Here is a 21,592-nt window from a genome sequence, read left to right as displayed (position 1 = left end):
CGTAAATGTCGGTCCTGCGCCTGATCTCTCTCCGGTCGTGTCGGATTGCCGTCCCATCGGGCTATGAGAGTGAAGGAATAGGGAGTGCACCTGTGTCTGCGCAAATGCTTGTTCACTACAATATGTCCTGCGCAGTTGGCTAATCTCCTTACATGAGAACAGCCGCCGTAGCCGATAATCGGCTAGGAGGACATCATCATCATCATTATTACACTGAATCTCACAAACTTGCGTTTTATTTTGTTGATAATTACTAAATAGGGATGGAACATATTGGGTTGGTACATGTAATAAAACCATGATTTATATTTTTACTCCCGTTTTAATGAATTTGGTGTTGTAAAATAATTATTATTGATCAAGGTGTACAAAATTACAGGCCTTTACAGTATGTAGGTAAGTTTCTGGCGCATTAAGTAGTTTACAATATTACCTATACTCCTTACGAGGTGTATGCGAGTACATTATATTTATACATAATAGTAGCAAAAGGTATTAAATACATACAGTGATAATATTGCTTACCTTGCTGTACCACAAGTAACGTATTGTACTTATATTATTTATTATGACCATCAATCTCTCTTAGGTGTCAATTTTATACATTATTGAAATATAATTACGATGACGTAGGTTGTGACTGATAAATATCATTACATGTAAATAATTTAAAAATATACCATATTATTTTATAATTCATCGGAATTATTTACAGTGCTTATAAGTTGCTAAGTACCGGTTCACATTTTACAAAAGTAAAGAAAATAGACCAAATCCAACAAACAAATAAAATAACATGGTTTATTGTACCTACGTACTGTTCAGCAAAGTTTCTTTTAGTTATGTCTTAGTGCGAGTTTTGTGCGATCTTTACTATTGTATTTCCGTACAAAATAATTTGGATGCTGTTCGAGGTCTACGTAATTTTGCATTCAATTGATGAACAAAGGTATTGAAATTAACAAAGTGTATAATTAATTAAAAATTAAGAATTTAATTATTGTTAAGTGGTCCAACAGCAATGTGATACGACATGAAAGATAAATAGATATACTATAATAAAAAATCTAACAAAATACTATAACTATAATATTCAATATAAGGAATGGCGAGAAGTCAACGAGATTTATATGTAACAATATCGTAGTCAACATGCTGTGCTGAACTCACTCAACAATACTTATCTTCCTTATTTAATATTTACATATTAGTTTCTACGAAAAAGTGTAGATTTTGAGATGTAATCGACGTATGTTGATTTCGACGTTTGAAAGCAATTTCTTTAGGATAATTATGAAGTAACTAAGAATGGTCGTATTCGGACAAAAATCTGTCAGCTACTATTTTGTGACATTACAATTGCAGTTTTTTCAAGAAATTCTGTTAATTTCATTGCGTGTCATGTGACCTTTGATACACATTATTAAGAACCCTGTATTTTTACTTTTTAATAATGTATAAATAGGTAATATGTAGAATTCATAAAGTCTAATTAATCAAACTTTATACAAAAATCAGGGAAAATATAAATGTGTATAAGAGTGACTTTTTAAAGACAATTTTTAATTTACAATATGGAACAATAACCATAGCGATCAATAAGAATTCAACATAATAATCATAAGATTGTTTAAAAAATATCACAATTCTTTCAATTAGAAAGTTCACTAATCCACAATTAGGTACAAGTATTAATATAGTTGACGTCATAGAGATCTCAAAAACTTTTACTTAAAACATTTGAAGAATAATTTAAGAAATAGATGCCACTTGACCAAAGAATTGTAACCTTAAACAATCTTTCAGGTATTGGTATACAACGTCGAAATCAGCGAAATTTTAACATGATTTTAAACACGATTTAAGCCTTACAAATTGTTGGCTGTAGTACAAATTCTTTTGCCCTGTAAACAGTAGAAAATATACAGATAATAAATCTACTAAGGATTGCGTGTAAAAATCTTATTCGTATGAACAATAGAAATATACAAAACGCTATCGTTTGGTTTTACATCACGTATAAGCTGTGAATACACAATATTACACACGAACTGTTACTCAAGCCACGGTTGCACAAGTTACACATCATGTAAACCAACACTTACTTACGTTTAATATTTGCCAAACATTACATTACATTTAATTATCTCAGCCTTTTCGAATAGGAGAATCATAATTACTTGGGAATATAGAATAGTAACTAGTAGACTCGGTGAATTAACATTACAATGTAGTACATGTCCATCGGCGCCCCGCGCGGGCGGCGCGAGCGATGCCAGCGACCACTACTCTACGATGTGAAGCACCATTTGTTCTAGCGTAGGGATAATGTACACAATTTGACAATTTTAATCTAAATAACATTAGAATTACGTTGGTGCACATATTATGCGCTTACTTTCCGATTATTCATTAGGAACAACAATTTAAAAATACTATACGCTCATCTCTTTATTTTAACTTAAAAACAAACGTGCTTTTGGCACTTATCGCTAATCAGTTTTTTAATAACATGTTTCGGACCGATCTGAAATAATTTCACAAAAAAGTATTCGCTCGGCACTCTGTTGCTGTTCAGATATTCTTTGGTGAAATTTAATTATAGTTACACTTTTATGTACGTGCTGATATTTAACACTACTTAAAATTGAACAACAAATCATTACGGATTATCTTCAATCACGAAAACATTCTATAGTGAAGATATTTTTATCTGGAAGTAGGTAAATACAGTAATCGCATAAAAAATTAAATAAGTCGATGTCTCAAAATCCTATTTACAATAGAATTCTAATTATACATAATTATAAAATTGAGCATTAGTATAAACAGAGGCTGCTGAAATCTTGGATGTAATATTTAAATTCTTAACCTAATATGATACACTTCCCGAAGGACTTAACACAACTCAAGTACTTAGTACTTATTAATATCGCATCGCATTTACAAGTCCTAATATTTCTTACAAAATGTACAACTTAAAGTTTATATCGTAATCTCATAGCCACTGCAAGGGACGAATCGCACGTCCAAATGTTTATACGAAATACTTTCGATAGATCACAAGACTGGAATCACATGATGCGGCGGGGAAACACGCGTCCGGCGAGTGCGTGGTGCGCCAGCAGGGCTCAGGTGCACTCGATGATGAGCGGCTGGCTGGACTCGATGACGCTGGCGCGCGGCTCGGCGGCGGGCGCGGCGTAGTGCGCCTCGTGCTCGGGCAGCGCGCGGTACGCGTGCGGCGACAGCTGCCCGTGCGTCACCAGGTGCGGCGTGGTGGAGTGCGCCGGCCCTCCCAGCACCACCTCGCCGTGCGACATTGCGACACGCGCCCCACCGGCTCCCACCAGCCCTCCCTGTGATGGAGAGTGCACCTCGTATGCCTCGTGCCCCTCTCTTTCGTGGCAGTCTTTGTCGACGGTACCTGCAAAGTGCACGCGAAAATGAAATCGGCCGCGTTCAGCGAGAGCGCAAGTGAAAGTTGCGGTTCACCTACGAAGAGAAAGTGCAGCGCGCTGCAGTTGCTCTCGCGACTGTGATCGCGTTAATTCTCTTTCATTTGATTTTAAATTGGTATAATTTTGGAAATTTTGAAAACAAATAAAAAAATTGTGTTCGAAACAGTTTCAAAGAAAATACATCAGTGACAAAAGTTAACTTACCAATGCATTCAGTGTTTGCTGCATTCGTGATTGCTAATACTTCTTCAATATTATTCGGCTTACAACTAGTAGTCTTCCAGTGGGTGCGTAATCCAGAAGCACTGATGTACTTCTTGTCGCATCCTTGGCAAACGTATGGCCTGTCATTCGTATGGAGCCGCTTGTGCAATTTTAAATGTACGAATTGTGTGAATTTCTGCATACACAAATCACATGCATAAGGTTTTTGTCCTGAGTGCAGGCGTAAATGTGTTTTTAAATTCGATGTTGAAGAAAATCGTTTTTTGCAAATATCGCACTGGTGAGGTTTCTCCCCGGTATGTACTAAGTGATGTTTCTGTAGATGTGCAAGTTGCGTAAACGATTTACTACATACATTGCATTTGAACGGCCGCTCTCCAGAGTGCGTTCTCAAGTGCACCTTCAAATTAGAAAGCTGTCCGAACGTTTTGCAGCAGACATTGCACTCATAGTGCATTTTTCCGTCCTTTTTCTTGAGCGGGTATGGTAAGCTCCTGTAGCCTCGTGAGGACTGTGAGCCCGGACTCATTGGTGCTCCCATAAGTCCGCATGAACCGTCGGGACTGACACTGCCGTGTTGAGGAACCAGTTGACTATTCACATTTGTGTTTTGAATCAAACTTAATTGTGAACAGTTTTTAAGTGTAATAACACTAGTCGAGGATGGATAGTGGTGGTTACTTTGAACATTCTGAGATCGCTCGTATTGATGAGATGACGTCACTGTTGGTGAGTAGTTACTGGGTGGTGAACCCAGTTGAGTTATAATTGTAGAGTTCGGAGGAGAGTACAAGTTGTACGAATAGTTGGGGTAATGACTTTCATAACGTGTCTCCCGGATCTCCCTAATTTCTCTGATTTCCCTAATTTCTGTAGTATGTGGGATCGTATGCGGTGGTGATGATGAATAAATAGAAGCTGCGCTTGGCGTGGGCAGCTGCTGTGGTAGTGGCAGAAGCGATGGCAGAGGAGTTAAATTAGAGCTGGAGTCTGGACTGCAGGCGTTGCCGTACCTTTGACTCTTCTTATACGAATAGGCCATTTCTGTTGGAGATGAAGGAGGTGGTGTTGCGTTTGGCTGACGCCGGTTGGGATCATTATTATTTGTATCGATTCTGTTGCCAGTTAATATTGTTTCCAGTATTCTTGTATCTGGTGGAGAATATCTCATAAAAGCTGGCTGCGGCGAAGGTGAAATAGCACCGTCTTCATAATATGGCTTGTTTAAAGGAACCACCGTGTTCTGAGATGATTCTAATACTATGACAGTCGATGTAGCGGGATCACGTCTTGGAGGCGATAAGTTTTGTGGAGTATTGGGAATTTCCTCAGCAATCACCAACTCCTTTTCACTTTCACAGTCCATATCTTTGTGATTTTGATACTGATATGCTCTGGGCATTTTTATTTTAACCTTTCTGTATTCATTTCGGTGCATATCTTGATCAATTTTTTGAACTATTACTGTCTCTTTGGGTTCATTAGTTTTATTGGAACAGTCAAGAACATAGTTTTCTACATCAGAATCACTTGAATCTTCAGGAGGTGTGAATTCATCGTGATAACCATTGCTATGGTATCCCTCATCTGATCGCACCGATCCGTCGTTAGGGGTCAGCTGATGTTCATAATGTGGTCCGCCACAATGAGTGAGTATTGGAGACTTACTTCCTAATTTATCTTGATTATTTTGTGCCATTGGTGATGGTCCACGCATGTCTCTCAAGTTTTGGCACTGGGCAGGTGATCTATTGCTTTGAATCCTAGGATTCTCGAGTTGGTGTATCACTACTTGAGATGTGCTCTCTTTATGTTGATGGATGATTAACGTAGGATTTTCTCTATGAATTTTAACCGGAGACGGCGAAGGCATTAGGCTGGTCGGTGATAATGATCTTTGTTCACTCACAATTGAGTTTTCTGTTTTGTTATGAATGATGTTAGTAGATATATCTGCCCGGAGTACCACCCTGTCATTTTTGTTGATGCATCTGGCGTCTTCACGGAGTACTGTTGTTGAATTTTCATGAAAGGGTTTATCAGTCGCCTCACGCTTTCGCCGTCGGCTAGGGATCTCAGCTTCTAGCAATTCTTTCGTATTCGTCAATCCCAGGACGTACTTCATGTGATTGAAGGCAATTTCAGGGTGCACTGGTGCGGGTGGCAGGCCGTACGCCTTCTTTATCGTTTCTTCTTTGCCTACAAAGACAAATCAATATTAAATCAATTACTTGATGGCCTAGTTTCTTGAAGTGAAATTAGTTGCAAATGTATAAATACTTACAGATAGAGTAGGTGGCTCTCTCCGGATCGATATCGTAGCCCAGCCTGGTTGCAAAATCTTTACAATACCACACCATCAACTCTTCGTTTGGCATAATGTCCCTGCAAAGTAAAAACATTGGCTTATTATCTCGAACTTTAAAAGTGGTTATAAGTGCAATTTGATAACAGTATTTGTGAAGTGGTGTTACCTGATAGTGTAAAAGTATATGTGTTCTTGATGCTGACAGGCGACGAGGTTCATCACCGAGAGAGAATACGCAGATGCAACATATCGCATCCAGTTTGCTACACTCGTGTCGGACCCATCCAGGTAATAATAGTCACTGTCCTTGAATATCTGCAATTAATTAAAACAATATTTAGCTAAGGAATAATAAACACAATCATACTGATAACTAACTTAAAAACTTTCAAAACGATCAAAGATTTCCACTTAAGTTAACGATTTTCACTTTCCACGCTGCTTATAAGCAAGACTTCAAATTAAAATATTGTTTCTTTTCCTGAACAAATTGTAACTCATTCTTGTAAAAGTAATTACTCGCTGTTCGTAATCATCGGCTATCAATACCACTTACGGCCTGAGAATTTTCTCATTATAATGCAATCATTTGTTTATTTGCTTATTATGAGTATGTTTGGAGTCGAAGTTATATAATTGCGCTAAACACATGTTATTCGTGCACGTGGCACGTGCAGGATATTTACAGAGCGCGTGCAACTGATAGCGACGCGCTTACATTATAGTAGTGTAGTGGAGTCAAGGACGAGATGCAATGTCACTCGAGAGGTAATGTAGGACGCGGAAGATAACGCGATTCAACATGAATTTATCTTCGAACAATACGGGAGGGTTCATCTAATGCCGTGAGCAGGGTATCAGCGACATGCATCGTGATGTGTTTATGACATTGCCTACTAGCAAATTTTAATCAAATATTTGTAATAGCTAGCTTCAGCGTGACGTTAAACGATGTTCTATTTGTGTCAATTTCCGTATCTTACAAACTTTTGTTACTGATAAATATATTGGGGACCTATCTGAAGTGTAAAGTTTTAGGTAAAATACTTTCGTATGACCACCACCGGTATTGAATTTAAAGCCCAATCTCACCTTAATATTTCCATAAGTATGATGTCTCACAGTTTCCTGTACCTGGCCCAAAGAGAGAGTTCGGTTAATTGAAGAAGAAAATAATAGTGCATTGTAAACAGATACATTATAAAATACGCCAGAGTTTATTAGTCTAGTCGGCTTAGTTGAGGATCTAAAAGGTTGTGCTGTAGAATATACAGATTATACATCATACAAGCCTCAACCAAATTACAATGATAAAAGCAAAGCGGGTTGCGATACTGGTTCATATGATTTGATTATGACAGGTATAAGACTTATAGCAACACTTACCCTCCAGTAATATCTCCAGGAGACTTTGTCATTAGGTTTGTTGGGTGTCCGGGTGCCTTCGAAGGGCCCGAATCGTGTTCCCCGTGGTATTACTCCTATACTCCAAACACCTTCAGTCTGCAATTTATGTGAACATATAGTTTGATCCAGTCCATTTTGAGCCACCGACGAAATGATGGGGTGATAGATAAAAGGGTCAAAGGTTTGAATGGATGTCTTACCGGTGTATTTGGAGTGGATAATACTGCAGATGGTCTGAGGGCGAGGCTGCGCGGGAGCGTCCTCTCGGCGCGGTTGGCGGTGCCGCGCTCGCATGGCACGTCGGGCACGATGTACACGGTGAGCCTCTCGAACTCCTCCTCGCGCATGCGCGTCACATCGTATGCGCCCGCGCTCGACACGCCGCTCACCACGTCCGCGCCACCGGGACTCCCGGTGCGGCCCACAACCGTTGTGCTTGGAACTTCTTCGCTAGTTGACTGTTGACAATACGGTCCATGTTAATTTTAATCTCTCACTTCACGACACTTTCCTTTTGAAATATCATTATAGGTAATTATTTTTTCATTCACTTAGTAATGTTCATGTTTACCGGAATAAATGTTCAGAATGAACGTTATCTCTAGAGTGAAGATTTAACACTATAATTCTGCAAATCAGTAATTTTCAGACCCCAAAAATATGCAAACAACGTCGTAACGAAATGCATTTTCCCTCTTTACAGCCGTGTGCATTTCCCGCCGCGTCGTCTAACTTTGAGTGTTATTTTCCTCTAGAAAGAGTTGAGTTTTCTAAGTGAGAGGCGAGAAGCAACGTTCGATAAAGGGGCGGCGCCACTACTGACCCAGTTTTGTGATAAGTGCGCACTTTCGACTGCGCACCGACACTTCCCCTTTGCCTATTTATATTTTCAACGAATTCAATTGAATACTTAGATATTTCATAGGAAAATCGGCCTGCACTGACATTCACATGCAACTGAATTAAGTAATAAGGTATTACGAAATTAACTTACCAGTCTCATTTTGATTTATTTCTGTTGGTCTCTTAATTTTGTATTCTCATAATTACTTTTTGCGTATTGAAGTAACTTGTACCTGGAACAATAAACAATTATTTTATTATAAACAAAAAAGGTAGTTTTTTTACATATTTTCTATCAAATATAAATTTAAAACTGCAGATGTTGTTGCATTGACATTAAACAATTTTCTATTCTTTATGAAATTCATTGAAAACCTTAAACGATCGTACAACTGGTAATGTTATGAACATCTATTACATAATAATGTCAGTTGAGATATAAAAGTGTTCATGAATTACGATGGCAACGGTAATGGAGATTAGTTTAAATATAGGTATATCAAAATGATCGCGTTTTGCTCTGTTGACGGTAGATGCATTGAATATTTGCCAAGTTGGCACTACTCACATGGAACACGGAACTCTGAATTGGTCATGAAATTGCAATTCTTTATAATTTTCATGAATTCGGTTCAAAATAAATATCAGCAAAATTCTCTGAATCCGGTCGGAAAATCCCCGAAGGCAATCCCAATATAATTTCCAGAATTTGTAAAAGGTTTGTTTTTCGAATATTTACAATTCAGAATATCACTGAGTAAAAAATACAAGTTACGGAACAGCGTCATAAGTAAACAAATGGAACTCTACCGAAGTGTTTAAGTATGGACAGTTTGGTAAAAGAATGCATTCCGAGTAGGTGCAGTGAGGCAACGTTGAAGTTCAACATTTCATTGCATAATTGCGGAAGCAAGGCTTGCGGCCAACGACTCTTCTCGATGAGAACGAAAATTTTGTTTTCCAAACCGGCCCCATTTGACATTCAAATTGTTGTGCAAGCGCCGATGCTGGCGCGACCATCGTATTGTAAACATTATGCGGTGCATTTGTAATGCTTTTATGTATGAGTTTTGTAACCAATGTGGTGCATCACTAAATATTTGTTGTAGGTATAGTAGTACTTATGTACGTACCATTTTTGTACTTGTATAAATAACCGGTTATTAATGAATTAATTACAGATATCATAATACACATTTACATCCCATTTCATAACGAAGAACGGTCTTCTACAAAGAAAACCTATGAATACTTAGATATTATGAACCATTATGTAAAAATAATCTGAAAAATGAACACACATCTGAAAATTCTAAATGTTACAGAATGAATTGGATAATAGTTGGTGTAGGCATATCTTGCGTAAGGGCTGATGTTTACACAGCACCGTGGTAGGGGGGAGAGGAGGGAGGAAGTGTGCACGTGACCGTGAGTGCAGGTTGCGCAATGCGTCCGCGCAATGTCACACATCGCACGCAACCCCGCCCGGCAACCACTACTTGGTACTTGTACCTCTCATGATAACGCTCATACGACTATTACATTCGATTTTGTTCCATATAAAGCGTAAACATTGTGATATCATTAATAGTTTTCCACTCATTATAATTATGCAAGTTTCACGGAGAAAGTTGGTGATAATGTTTATGGGTTCACATTATATGTTTATTAAGATTATTTTAGATTAACGTTTATTTTATGGAACCGAAATTATCGTACGTTTAAATTGGAGTCGCACATACCTGATCCAGCTTGACATAAAACGACATACAGAAACATGCATTTCATTGACATTAAAAATCACTTATTTTTTACAGAACATTTCAATAATGCAATAAATGTAATACATAATGTGAAAATGTTCCGTGCATTACGGCGCGGCGCATAGTGCACTATCGCATCGCACAGTAGCGCACGGCCGCAGCGCATCGGCGCGCGCGCACCAGGAAGCAACCTTGGCGTGCGCATGATGCGCTCGCTCTTGAACTTGCCCTTTACGCTAGCACGTTGCGACCACGCTAGGGCTACCACCTTCCCATTTAAGAAGATTTTTTTAAAATTGCTACCGTAAAGGCCTCTATGGTCAGAATTGCTACTTTGGCAGTATAATTGAGTGGTATTATAAACGTAATGCTTTTGAGCATGAGTCATAATATAGGTATGCTATAGGAAAATTACTAAAAACATAATAGAGAAACTTTAACTCTTGACTACTTGATTACGCACTAAAATACTTGTTAAGTATCACTTGTTTAGAATTTCCTTTCATAAGAAAGTACTTTAAAACACGTTTTGGTTTTACAAGATTTTATAATAATAATTGTTTTTTTGCTTATCACTTTTCATATAGTTTTTCTCTCACTATTTTCTTAATTCGTGGTGATCTTTTAGATCATGATTTAGATTAATTAAAATTACGAAATTATTGATGTTATTCATGAAAAAAAGAATTCACGATTCAATTCAAATTAATTTCATTAAGAGAATATCACGTTTCTTAATTCCTATCAAATAAGAGACATAGGAAAATCTAGAAGAAGAATGTAACGCTCATGAAAAGAAAGATTTCGTCATGTTTCTTAGGAGGTGGTTAGAGAGCTCCTTTAAATTGGTGTTGTTAAATAAATATATAACTAACTATTGAAAAGTTAATTATTTTATGTGGAATAAAATTTATTGTAACATATTTTTGCGGCCACAAGACCCTAGCTGCAACGGTCCATGTGAGCAGACGTTGTGCTTTATTATTCAGTGATTATACGATATGATGAATCAATTGTTTTGATCTATTAGGACTCCACAAGGTTCCTTTATCGCTATTCTTATTTTCTAATCGAAGTTTGTTACAATAAGTACGCACAGCATTTTATGATCGCGGAAGTTGATCATTTAGTTTGACAATATTAATTCTTACAATGGTCGGATACTGAAATAATACAATTACGTAATGTATTTACATTGTAAATCATTTTCGATTTCTACGACAGAAAACGTTTGTAATGTTCGAGCCAAAAGTGCAAGGTCGCGTATAGAAAAGTGTCAGTAATGAGAGTGATGATGTAAAATACCGCTGATGACTGCATACAAGTGTTACATAGCCATGCGAGAGTGCAACGGGAACACCTAACCTTGCAGGCTAATAATACATTTAATACGTAGGCACACAAATAGCGAGTACCTATCGGCTAGATAAAGATTATGTTATATAAACGCGGAATTGAATGCACTAAAAGGAAACCAATTCGTTTATTTTATGTAAATTGTAATACAGAATGGTTTACCCATATTTATCCCCACTAAATTAACTTCCGCACTGATATATACCGAACGACTCGCGGTTAATATTTCAGGAAATCGAGCCGTTAAAATCACTTTTGTAAAACTCGTTAAAATGCTTCTAGATTTATAACTCAAATTTGTATTACCAATATACTTATATTGGTAATATAACTTAATTGTATATAGACTTTGCTAAACTTTTTAAACTGAATACTTCTGTTAATGCGGAAACAGAAGTGCAAGGAAAAATGCGAAAAAATTATTAATACTTACAATCATAAATATTCATCGTTCTGGAGATAGTGTTCATAATTTGCGCGCTTTTTGTTAGTATTTCCGCGAATAAACAAAGGGTAGTATCGTCTTTGGTGCATAAACAGTAAGCTGGTGGCGGCCTAGGCGGCGGGAGCGAGGTGCAGCGACTTGAGGTACTCGAGCAGGATGCGCAGCGCCAGCAGAGGGACGAGGGGCCGCAGCCGGCGCGCCGCTCTCATGTCGCGCGGGGGCTGGCGCGCGGCGCTCAGCGGCTGGCAAGCGCGGTCGCCGACACGTCTTGTCGCCGTGCTCGCCGGCGGAGCTCGCTGCGCATTATGCAACGCGAGCCGCCTGCTGCCGACCTGCCTCACGTCTAGCCGGCGAGCGTCGAGCACTAACCCGAGAGCCGCGCCGCTATGCCCACCGACCTAGATGCACTTTTACGACGTCGAGAATGCAATCGACACACATATTCGCGTCTCGTTCCGATAAACGCATCGACGACGAAAGCGGCCTGTGACGGAGAATGCGGACGAATTTGACAGCAAATGCAGTGAGTACGTCACGTTCGCGCCTCCTATTCTCTTATTAGAGGAGAGCGGGACGGCACAGCGCATTGCGACCGCGGACTGCATTCAAGTTCATTACTTCCGTAGTGTGGCGACCGCGGCGTGCGCCGTGACCGTGCTCTCGATCCCACCAACACTAGTGACGATCATTGCGAGACCTGGACGCGCCGACAACAACTCCCATACTCTATGCCAATATCATACACCACACACATATTATTATTCAAACTAAAATATCGTCGTATGCTTTTTAACGAATGAGGAAAAACTTACATGTTTCATTAAAGTGGAGCATCACAGAACTTGTGTTTAATAAATCACTGACAAGTCTATTACATTATTCCTCGATAACAGAAACTAAAGAACAGCGTGACTAAACCACAACAAAATAATTATAATAATTCACAATAGGATTATTCATAGCCACAGCTCATAGAGCGCTAATTAATACAAGTTGAAAACAACGTGGTCGCGGGCGGGTGTCGTGAGAACGGCAGCGAAAGCCATGCAGGGCGGGCGGCGGCCTGCGCGCCTCCCCGGAACACGCTTTCACTCTCACGGGTCGTCGACACAGCCTGCACGCACCTTTACCTCCGATACTCGATTGCACCCTTTACGTAACAAACTATCTCTGTACTATTTTAATCAAACAACTTCGTAACTGTTGAACTAGTTTTTGATACTTTTAGATTATGTGAATTTTTCGTAGTGTATTCGAGAACGAAGTTCGTGGTAGGGATGCTCATTCTCGGGCTGCACCAGCACGCCGCACCCTGCCACCTACCATTATCCAATATTGATTTCACTATTTACGGCCCGTAATCTATTAGCAGCTGCAAAGAGGAACAGACGGTTCACTGCCGACACTTAAACAACGCTTATTCAATGAGTTTTATTAATCACGTACGCTTAGCTGCTGTACTTTGCTTTTCGATGAATATTTATTAGATCTGATACATGTAAATATATCAGTTTTAGATTGATTGCAAAATTATTATTTTTTTAAATGTATTTATCAGGTTTATGGATACGTAGTAATATATTCTAACAACCAGTAATTTTCAGACACCCTCTTTTTGTGTTTGCAGTAGCGCCCCTCCGAAAAGCTATATTTATGTGTAAATCGCACCCTTTGCTTCCCCGACCTAGGATAACGTCTGGCAATTTCCTATAATTCGTGATCTACCTCAAAACGTTTTTCAGGCTCAGTGGTTCAATACACGTCTGCATCTAAACGCAATCGTCACAGCCTCTATCGATTTAGACGGTGTTTGTAATAGGAGTTGAAATATGGGTTTTAAGGGATAAGCATAGGAACATTGCGTTGAAATTCTTTCGTTGACTTCAATAGGAGTTTGAGTAATCGTGAGGGTGATCTAATTAGATACGATTATAAATAAGATATATTTGGTAGACCTAATTAATATGTACAAGTAATATGTTCATTCTTATAAACAATTTCTTAATTAAGAGCAAATAGACTAATTAAAATTCTCTTTATGGATAAGAGATTTATTTTATAAATAGAAATAGTGTACGAATTATGATTTATTATTTCAGTGTTGTCGAAGAGGTGATCTTATTTAACATTATGAAATGTGTTGTTGTGTATTATGTAATATGATTATAATGTAATATCAAAATAATTTAATCCCATTTTCAAAATAACATATTGATTTGTCACAACTTACATGTTGTAAAAGAAACCCATGAGACAAATCGTGCATTAAAAACGAAATTATCCGATTGTCGGTCAATTAGAGCGTGAAAAGCGAAGCGCATCAAAGAAAATGCAGTTTTCCAGCAGCAGCGGAGGCTTGAGCGGTATCAAAACACTGAATCTTCCGGGGTGAACGGCCGCAGCCGCCTCGTCCCAGTGCGCCCCGCCACCCGCCTCCGCCCGCGCCGCCGCCGCCGCGCGAATAAATCGCACGCTGCGCTCGTGTGCGCCGGGAAATGCGTTTTCTGTACGAGTATTGGGCACACGGTCGTTGACATCACATCACCAATTTTCTTTGGGCTTGTAATGCAAACTTAAACGGCTCTTATTGCATAATGACGTGTAAACTTTTGGAGTTTGGTTTGAATGGGTGTTTGGATGTTTTCTTGTTTTCGTTAATGAATGATCACATTACCAAATATCTTTGCCAAATAAATAAGAATAATCAATACACTTAATTCTTGTACTTAACTCGTATACTCCACGATCAGTAAAATTCCGTAATCATACTTATCAAATTGTTTAAGCTTCTAAGTATCATCAGTTTAGAAAAGTTCTTTTTGTTTGATGGTCTGGGAATTAAGTGAAACTACGTGTTAAATAGATAAAAAGTTCAGTGTTGGTTACTGGGATATCATTTCAGGGTTCTGAAATATAAAATGTTTCCTGAAAAAGTTCTAAACAACGATCCCTTACATCCTTTATTAGCTTCATTAAGCTTTACATTCAATGTCCTATTCTTAGCATAACATACCAAAGTACCACTTCTCAGCTCACCAACAAAACTTGTGTCCCATGGCTTTGCGTTTAAACTTTTGATGGTGAAACGCTATTGATCTTATTTAGTATAATGTATAGGGTTCGTGTATATTTGTGCAAGTGCTGGTGCCCGCAGTGCAAACTCGATTTCCCCCTTCTTGGGGTAGGCTTCAATACTCATTCATGCGTTTTTCCCGCTCTGGCTGGGAGCGGGCGCATCGCGCGCTCCCGCTCGCCTCGCTTCCGCGTTCATACCGCTACATACGCGCATGCACTAGACCTAGCCCAATGCAGCGAATTTTGCGTAGGGTCGTTGTCCTTTCCTACATCTCTATCAGCATAGCTACTGTGTAACTAAATGTCCCGATAAGTCTGGCAAAATTTCTATTCCCCCGACACCCGCTGCTGCCTCCCTTCTCTTTTGAAGGTTTTACGATTTGTGAGTGATTTTCACTTTTAGCACAAAGTGTGCAATTTCCTTTGTCGGCACATTTGTGCGATTGTTCAATAAATAATGAAGGTCGTGGAGATAGGGAAGGTATTCGAGAAACAACGAACGGCCGTGTTTTATGGCCAATTACGTCAGTAATATAATAGGACGCACTAAAAAGTGCCATTTGCACAAATTGCATTTCTTGCTTTTAGCAAATTGAATAGTGTGCGTTTTTTAAGAAAACACGAAATGGCAACAACAATGCATCTGTGCCATTAAAAAATGCAAGTCTAGGAAGGACGAGAAACAGTTTGAAGACAATCGTTTGCAATAAAACGATGTTTTTTATTTGGGTACATTATTGCTTTTGACGGGTGGATATTCCAAGGCTAGTTATGGGGCATGTTTACCCACAATAATAATTGCTTCCATGCTAATTACATTACTTTATGGTTAGTATAAATAATAAAAATGTGGAATGTTTACCGTCTTTTTTGATTTTTTTCATTGCACCTGAGCGTATTGCTGTTAACAATTCGCAGAATAGGTTGATACCTAGATGAATTGGTGCACAGAGGTGTTGAAGTACTAGACTAGAATGTGGCTAGGGTCAAAAGCCGCGCAGTATGTCAGCGTTTAGTATTCCGTGAGCCCGAGCTCGGGCCGGCTAACGGGACTGCTCGACCGTCTACTCAGGCCTTTACTTTCATCGATCGAACAAACCGCATCGACGGTTTACTTTCCTTTGTTAGTTTTGGTTCCGCACACCATCAAATCTACATGCTTCATTTTATGTCTAGTTTAATATTATGTAGTTTATACGAGCTATAGAAAAGAAATAAAACAGACAGCAAAAAGAAAAAAAATGGGCAAGTGGGCATTTAAAACGGGAATTTTAATAGGAACAAGTTATAAAGAGATTATCCATGGTGACTACCTCCAAAAAAAACGAAAGGAACGTCAAGTGTATGGTTAAATCGCAGGTAGGCCCCGCATCCGGAAAAAAAATATGATGGGACCGCAGAGCCTTTGTATAGGGTGGTACCGTTAGATCTGTGTGAGACGACTATCAAAAGAATATGAAATATGATCATCTATTTATTATTGCACCGTGGAAAACGCACCTGCAACTTAGCAAAATAGTTTGCTCAAAATATTAAGCATGTCCTGTTAGAGCACAGCTACTAATAAAGTTTACGACTAGGTACAGTGATTCATAGATTGTGAATCAACACGCATAGGAATATACCGCTAAGCAAAAACAATGTGCTGATCAACAGGACTCGGATTACAGAACTGCATATGTATGCACTTGTGTTATCCTAGTTTCTTAGAATGTAGAGGTAAATGTGTAAAGTGCTTGCTTCGATGTGGGAAAAGCTTGCGTGGGTCATAAATAAGTAGGTAACTGATATGGGGAAGAAAATATAAGCCCTGCTTTGGAGATTTTTATCTAAACACATAAATGGAAAGAGCTAAGTAAAGGAATGATTTATTGTCATGGAGGCAGGCGATGGATATGCAATCTATTACTGTTGCATTTTTAACGATACCTTGTTGATAAGACTTGGAGCTCTCTCTGATACAATGTTGGCTATCTATAAATATGCATTGTACATACATCGGTATGTACATATACAGATGCAATCATTCACAGTATAAAGTTAAACAGACGATTTTATTCATGCAGCACCTATTTCATCCCACTACCGTTAGGTCGTGTCGATAAAAAATAAAAATAGGAGGGTGAAATCAGAGCCCTGCGGGACGCGCCATCGCCCGCAGGTTTAATATCGACGAGGTGTAAAGGAAAATGTACTCATGATGAAAATCGACTTCTTCATTTCCGATTTATATTATGCTGATTTATTGATTCCGCAAAGTTGTGATTTTTTTTATAAATAATTTGAGTAAAAGTATGTTTTCTATTGTGACTTATATACTAATTATTTCACATATGCATTACTTTTGTTATATTTCATAAAATTACGTAATTATTGTCATATGTATTTAAATGCCTTGTAAAACTGATTAAATATTGACGATACTTGCAAAACTGTTCAGTACATCAGTATGCAGCAGCTAATACTAGATAGTTGCCAGTTGGTTCGGAAAATTCTTGTCTTTTGGTTCTCTAGGGAAATTAAGTGTAAGTTCAATTGTCGATACACATTTGCGGTATCGATATACTTAATGCAAAACTTGTTTGTTCTAGTGTTGTTACCATTCGAGTGTTGAAAATTGTTCGTTGTTATAGTATAAAAATCCTAATTCGATGAATATAAAATTCCCTTTGAACTTTCCTTGCAACAATAGCGGCCGGTGACTAATAATAGATGAACAATGATGGTGGTACTATGTAAGTCTATTTGTTACAAATTATGGTGCGGTAACCGTTGCTTTGCTGGCACCGGAAGGCTGTTGGCATACATATTATAGCTACTCATATGCATGTGGGACACACTGTCATCGATATTTTTGTAAACACGTGCTACTGCACTTCCTGCAACTTTACTTTCATAACTTATACGGAATAATAAATAGTTTATCACGTTAAGCGGCTGCAACACTTGCATTGAAGAAGAGTTTAAACAAATGCAAGTCTGCTTTGCATGTACATTTGTAAGTTGATGTCTCTTTTTCTCGGTAGTTAAGTTGTTCGTTTCTATTGGCTTACTTTCATGCTAGGAATAAGTGAATCATTGTATTCAGGCTTTTAAAAGCACATTTAAGTTAAGTGTCTACTCAGTGAACTTGTAATCTGATTTAATTCTACGGATTGCTAATCTGCAACTATGTAATCGTGAGTTAACACACTTTTTCATGCAATCGGTAATAAACTCGTAATAGCTAAAGTTATCAGATCGTTGAACTAAAAAAAATACATTGTGTGTACGCAATCAGATTGAACCTAGCATAATAAAAACAAACAAATCGCTATTGAAAGTTAAGGTCACATGTTGAAGGGACGAGTCAGTCGAGCGAGAAAAAGGTTATTACTTATTACATAATGGGTGCGTGTGCGCCTGGGGCACGATACGGAGGTACCGTTGTTCGAACAGGTTCCACGCATTACACTCCCTCCCCTCCCCCCCCCCGCGCCCACCGCACTCCCGCCCGACACGCGCGTGTGTTGCACTCAACATTTACTTTCTACCCATCAAGGACCTTCCTGCCGCAGCCATGTCAACACCAACTAAATCGAAATGATGGCAGTGACCTCGCCACTTCCAGTTCTCGGATGCTTTTTCTGTTTGAAGACGCATACATATCGAAATCTAATAATTTTGAATGTTATTCCTGTGGGATGCAATGTAGAACTGGTCCTATTTAAACTAAGGTCTATTTAAGTAGTATAATATTGTAATGAAATGAAACTTTCTTCACGTGAGATGCTCATTAAAAATGAAAATGAAATGCATTATGAAGTAAATGAATCCAGTTTATAAGTGTACAGGAATTAAAAAGAATGAACCTTGTAAAATGTACTGTAATGTAATATACCTACAATCATTTTAGGGGAGAACAGCCGTAGTGGGTCTTGGAAAATATGTCATCACGTCACAGGTCTATTTTGTTTATGTATGTCGGCTTCAATATAGAGCGAAATAAATATTAACATATATCTACTTGCGTCAAGCATTTTCAGTCTACATCTTAACTGTATATATTTTTTTATTTATCAAAATGAAATTAAACTTTATGTTGTAGGTCGTAGATACAAAAATCGCATGAGCGAAAGCGTCGAGAAGTGGGGCTGAGTCGCGAGCGCGCGGTTCAATGACCGAGTTTTCACGGGTTTGACAGCCTTCTGTTATATCATCGGTCGTTGTCATTGTCATTGCCGAAACCGCGGCGGCGCGCGCGCATGCGAATTCATAACTTCTGCGCTTGCGATTAAGACACACTTTTGCTTGTCACCTTAGCTGCTTAAATTATTATTTTTTCGCTTCCATCTACATAAGTGTTCGTGCTTCATGTAATACGCAAATACTTATTTATGTACATGGCGGGTTAATTTGTTCTTTCATTCAATACATATGCTTAAAATAAAAGGTGTTCGATGCAATCTTGTTTTGAAGGTCACGAGAGATGAACTTGGATGTGACATAACTTGGTTGTGTGTTTCAATTCTTTTGTAATGGCATTTTTTGATGAGTCAGTGTTTTTTTTGAGAAAAAATATCTGCGACTAACGATTTTGCTTATGACTTCATTTTTCTTAACCACCTAACATAAAAATTACAATTTCCCTCAAGAAACTTCGTTCAGAGCAAAACCATAAAAGAGTTCTTTGTATCAATCATTTAAGCTTTCAACAACATATGAATGACAAAGACGTATAAGACGCAATACCTTTCAGACCTAAATATACATAATTTCCTTACACACCTAAAAATAAATAACAAAAGAACGATCGATGCAGTCATAAATAAAAGAGTCTGCATTACATAAACGTTGCAGGGATTACGTAATTTGGCGTAGGCAGACCACGTGACGGATTCGCCTTGAATTTGAACCTGACAAGTTCAAGGCTCTGTTTTTGCTAACATCGAGGCAACAACAATACGTGCGCATGTGTGCGTGTAGCCTCGCATGTTATGATTTCTGTAATTGCCGCCCAAAAAACTTGGACTCCTTGAATATTGATGTGTTTGAAATTTTTGTTGTGTAATGGTTATGGGAACATGGTCTTGGAGGTGTATACATTATTGTTAATTGAATTGGTTTAGTCTGGGTTTAGTTTGTGTGTTTGTGTCGTCTTTAATTATTTTAGTGTATTAATTTATTTTCCCTCCAATTTTGTTAGTGCATTATTGATATAAATTGTAAAATTGTTACTAAGCTAGAAAATATGTTTTCTTATTTCGTTTTGAATTAACTCATAATTAATAAGTAAGTGACATAATTTCTAATATCTCAGTGTTAAGTGTCGAGTGGTCAAAAATAGTTTTTTTGTAAATATGTTACATATTATACTTTGGTCTGTTATCATTGAAATTATTATAGTGTTAGTTATGAGTACTCCAATGTTTAGTAATTTATTTCATATCTACTAATACCCATAAAACCTCCATTACCCTGTAAGCGTTAATTATTTGTAAGCAGTAACGAAGACGCGCGTTGATGTCTTTTGATTGCGCGAAGAAATTCGTAAGTTGCTTGATTATAAAAGTAATGATTACAAAACTTAAAACTATGTTAATACTTAAGTTACAATTAAATATGTGTGTACTAACCATTAGGCTTACAGTCCTGATGCGATGTAGAGATAGAAGAAAATCCAAATTGTAAAATCCTAATGGGAAATGTTTGTTTATGTTTTCACTGACACTTAAAAATAAATCCACACCTCACAGAAAACCGTCACTTAAAAATAAAGAAAATTATAAAAATAAGTCTTATCTTGAGATCTATGTTGCTTTCAGTCTAGTTAAATGCAAAACGTCACTGAGTATCGTAATATTAGAGGGTCATGTTGGAGCGTACTGCGACGCGGCGTGGCGCACCGACACCTCCGGATAACTGATAAAATATAGCTCGGTTCATGGTCGGAGACGTCCTTCCTGCGCGACTACCCGTGTACAGCGTCCGCCCGCCGGTACCTGCGCCCGCGCAACTCTTCCGCACTCACCGCGGGTGAATGAACTGCTTCGCCAGAGCGAGACGGCACCACCGCCCCCTTCTCCCCCCGCGCGTCTCACACACCCCCGCACGTCCAATGCCATGGTCGAAGCTGACAGTGAATCTTACTCCTGTATCGACAAGATAATCTAGTACAAGTGGCAATTTTTTTTTGCCTAATTCACACTTTGATTTCGCTGAAACTGAAATCAGTACAGAGCGCTCAAAACATGGCGACTGTGAGGTGATAATTGGATTCTGTTCTCGCAGCAATGAGATATTGGATATACTGCGGTTTGATCGTTGTGATTAACGGTTGCACGATATTCAATGATCACGACAGAAAACACTGGAAAAGTGTAAAGCATTAAGCACACACAAGTCCATTTTTATTTTCTGTAAGCATCACTTGTAGCTTTCAAGCTCTTAACGTCAGAGTTAGAAAGAAAATATTTGATGATAGAGACCACGAAACCTTCATAGTCCCAGTTTCTCATATTTTTAGTTCAATTATAGAGCGTATGAGGTTTAGGCGTTACAGTTATTATGTCATAGCACTGAGTAAATCTTCATAATTACTCGTATTTTTTAATCCTAAAACCCACCAGAAACCTACATAAAAATAATACATCAATATGAACATGCCACATAGTCTTGAAGCCAATGTCCTACACTGGTTTAATGTGTAATACACAAGCTGATTTGGTCT

General features: G+C 38.4%; 1 protein-coding gene across 3 annotated transcripts; it reads right to left on the bottom strand.

Annotated features, from left to right (window-relative positions):
• Positions 1–302: 302 nt before the first annotated feature.
• On the bottom strand, positions 303–20,795 carry LOC124630321 (PR domain zinc finger protein 1). 3 transcript variants are annotated; one of them, XM_047164175.1, is made up of 9 exons: positions 20,499–20,795; positions 8,396–8,477; positions 7,602–7,859; positions 7,381–7,497; positions 7,087–7,128; positions 6,161–6,309; positions 5,971–6,071; positions 3,666–5,885; positions 303–3,427 (listed from the first exon to the last, which is right to left on the bottom strand). In XM_047164175.1, exons 2-9 carry the CDS (start codon positions 8,402–8,404, stop codon positions 3,132–3,134), a joined length of 3,192 nt encoding a protein of 1,063 aa, XP_047020131.1. In that variant the 5' UTR covers positions 8,405–8,477; positions 20,499–20,795; the 3' UTR covers positions 303–3,131. The 3 variants fall into 3 exon arrangements, with proteins under 3 accessions (XP_047020131.1, XP_047020130.1, XP_047020132.1); XM_047164174.1 differs by lacking the exon at positions 20,499–20,795 and adding an exon at positions 11,797–12,184; XM_047164176.1 differs by lacking the exons at positions 7,087–7,128; positions 20,499–20,795 and adding an exon at positions 11,797–12,184.
• Positions 20,796–21,592: the final 797 nt, after the last annotated feature.

Source organism: Helicoverpa zea, chromosome 5 (genome assembly GCF_022581195.2).
Source record: "Helicoverpa zea isolate HzStark_Cry1AcR chromosome 5, ilHelZeax1.1, whole genome shotgun sequence".
Taxonomy (NCBI): Eukaryota; Metazoa; Arthropoda; class Insecta; order Lepidoptera; family Noctuidae; genus Helicoverpa; species Helicoverpa zea.
This window is presented reverse-complemented; position numbering and strand designations above follow the sequence as displayed.

Excerpts from the sequence above, each read along its gene's own strand:
- LOC124630321 (XM_047164175.1), bottom strand. Across the intron at positions 7,498-7,601 it reads TATCCACTCCAAATACACCG|ACTGAAGGTGTTTGGAGTAT; the intron begins GTAAGACATCCA and ends CATAAATTGCAG. Across the intron at positions 7,129-7,380 it reads CCTGGAGATATTACTGGAGG|GTACAGGAAACTGTGAGACA; the intron begins GTAAGTGTTGCT and ends TCTTTGGGCCAG.